General features: G+C 43.4%; 1 protein-coding gene across 1 annotated transcript; it reads left to right on the top strand.

Moving 5' to 3' along the window:
• Positions 1-497, top strand: LOC114640592 (histone H3.3-like). Its single transcript, XM_028789538.1, has one exon. It carries the CDS (start codon positions 1-3, stop codon positions 409-411), a length of 411 nt encoding a protein of 136 aa, XP_028645371.1. The 3' UTR covers positions 412-497.
• Positions 498-1,947: the final 1,450 nt, after the last annotated feature.

Here is a 1,947-nt window from a genome sequence, read left to right as displayed (position 1 = left end):
ATGGCTCGTACAAAGCAGACTGCCCGCAAATCCACTGGTGGTAAAGCACCCAGGAAACAACTGACTACAAAAGCCGCTCGCAAGAGTGCGCCCTCTACTGGAGGGGTGAAGAAACGTCATCGTTACAGGCCTGGTACTGTGGCACTCCGTGAAATCAGGCGCTATCAGAAGTCCACTGAACTTCTGATTCGCAAGCTCCCCTTTCAACATCTGGTGCGAGAAATTGCTCAGGACTTCAAAACAGATCTGCGCTTCCAGAGTGCAGCTATTGGTGCTTTGCAGGAGGCAAGTGAGGCCTATCTGGTTGGCCTTTTTGAAGATACCAACCTGTGTGCTATCCATGCCAAACGTGTAACAATTATGCCAAAAGATATCCAGCTAGCTCGCCGCATACACGGAGAGCGTGCTTAAGAGTCCACTATGAGGGGAAACATTTCATTCTCAAAAAAAAATTTTTTTTTCCTCTTCTTCCTGTTATCAGTAGTTCTGAATGTTAGATATTTTTTTCCATGGGGTCAAAGCTACCTAAGTATATGATTGCGAGTGGAAACATAGGGACAGAATCAGGTATTGGCAGTTTCTCCACGTTCATTTGTGTGTGAATTTTTAATATAAATGCAAGATGTAAAGCATTAATGGAAGCAAAAGGTTTCAGTGAACACATTTCAACAGTTCAACTTTATAACAATTATAAATAAGCCTGTTAAAATTTTCTGGACAACGCCAGCATTTGGATTTTTTTAAAATAAGTAAATTTCTTATTGACGGCAACTAACTGGTGTTTGTAGCATTTTTATCATCCAGTAGATTCCATCCGTCACTATACTTTTCTAACTAAGTTGTCCTACATGCAAGCCCATGTTTTTAATGTTGTCTGTCTTCTGTGCTGTTCCTGTAAGTTTGCTATTAAAATACATTAAACTAAAAAAAAAAAAAAAAAAAAAAAGGAAGAGGAGGAAGACGACGACTTCGATGAAGGGGAGGTCAAAAGAAAGGAAGAAGGAGAGACCCAGGGCTATAGCTTAGCATTTGAACACTTCGCCTCCCATACACAAGGCCCTAGATCTCCAGAATCATTAAAAAAGGAAAAGTGATGGGGAGGGTGAAGGCAATCAAAATGCACTGCACAAGTTCTCAAAGAACTATAAAGTATTTTAAAATGTAAGAAGGGGGAGAGGGGCTAGAGAGATGGCTCACTTCTCTCCCAGAGGTTCTGAATTCAATTCCCAGCAACCACATGGTGGCTCACAACCATCTGTAATAGAATGTGATGCCCTCTTCTGGTGTGTCTCAAGACAGTGACAGTGTGCTCACATACATAGAATAAATAAATAAATCTAAAAAAAAAAAAAAAGATGGGGGAGGAATTCTAGGAGTGTAGCTCAGCTGGCAGGGTGCTTGCAAAAAGATTCTGGGTTCAATCCTCAGAACCATATTAAAGCAGGGGTAGTGACTTACTCCTGCAATTTCAGCCCTCAGAAGGTAGAGACAGGAGGACCAGAAGTTTGAGACTAGCCTGGGATACACACGGGACCGTTTGTTTGTTGTGACCTTTTATTTGGCTTAAATGGATATTGTCTCCTCTGTTATTTTACGTATTTCATTTGAAAAGTAATGCTCATTGGGTGCAAGATTCCCAAAACTTCCAGTGAGCAGGCCTCCCCCCTTTGCCTACCCAGCAACAGTCAATCCCCTTGCTGGTACCAGTCTCCTCCATCTCATCCTCCTCGGTTCCTCCGGTCAACATTTTCATGGTGTTCGCTCAGAGCGGCTCCAAGGTACAGTGGCTGAGAACGGGTCCAACCCCATCTTGATCTCCTGTCCGCCGTTCCCCTGAGTCAAGCCTCGGTGCCTTATCTGTAAAACGAGAATAGTGGCAGTTGACTTAGGAATGACTGGGAGGGTGTACGAGGCCATCAGCTAAGACCGGAGTGTACTGATGCCACA

This window comes from Grammomys surdaster, unplaced genomic scaffold (genome assembly GCF_004785775.1).
Source record: "Grammomys surdaster isolate TR1022 unplaced genomic scaffold, NIH_TR_1.0 125846, whole genome shotgun sequence".
Taxonomy (NCBI): Eukaryota; Metazoa; Chordata; class Mammalia; order Rodentia; family Muridae; genus Grammomys; species Grammomys surdaster.
Note: the sequence above shows the minus strand (reverse complement) of the source record. Positions and strands in the feature narration are given on the sequence as shown.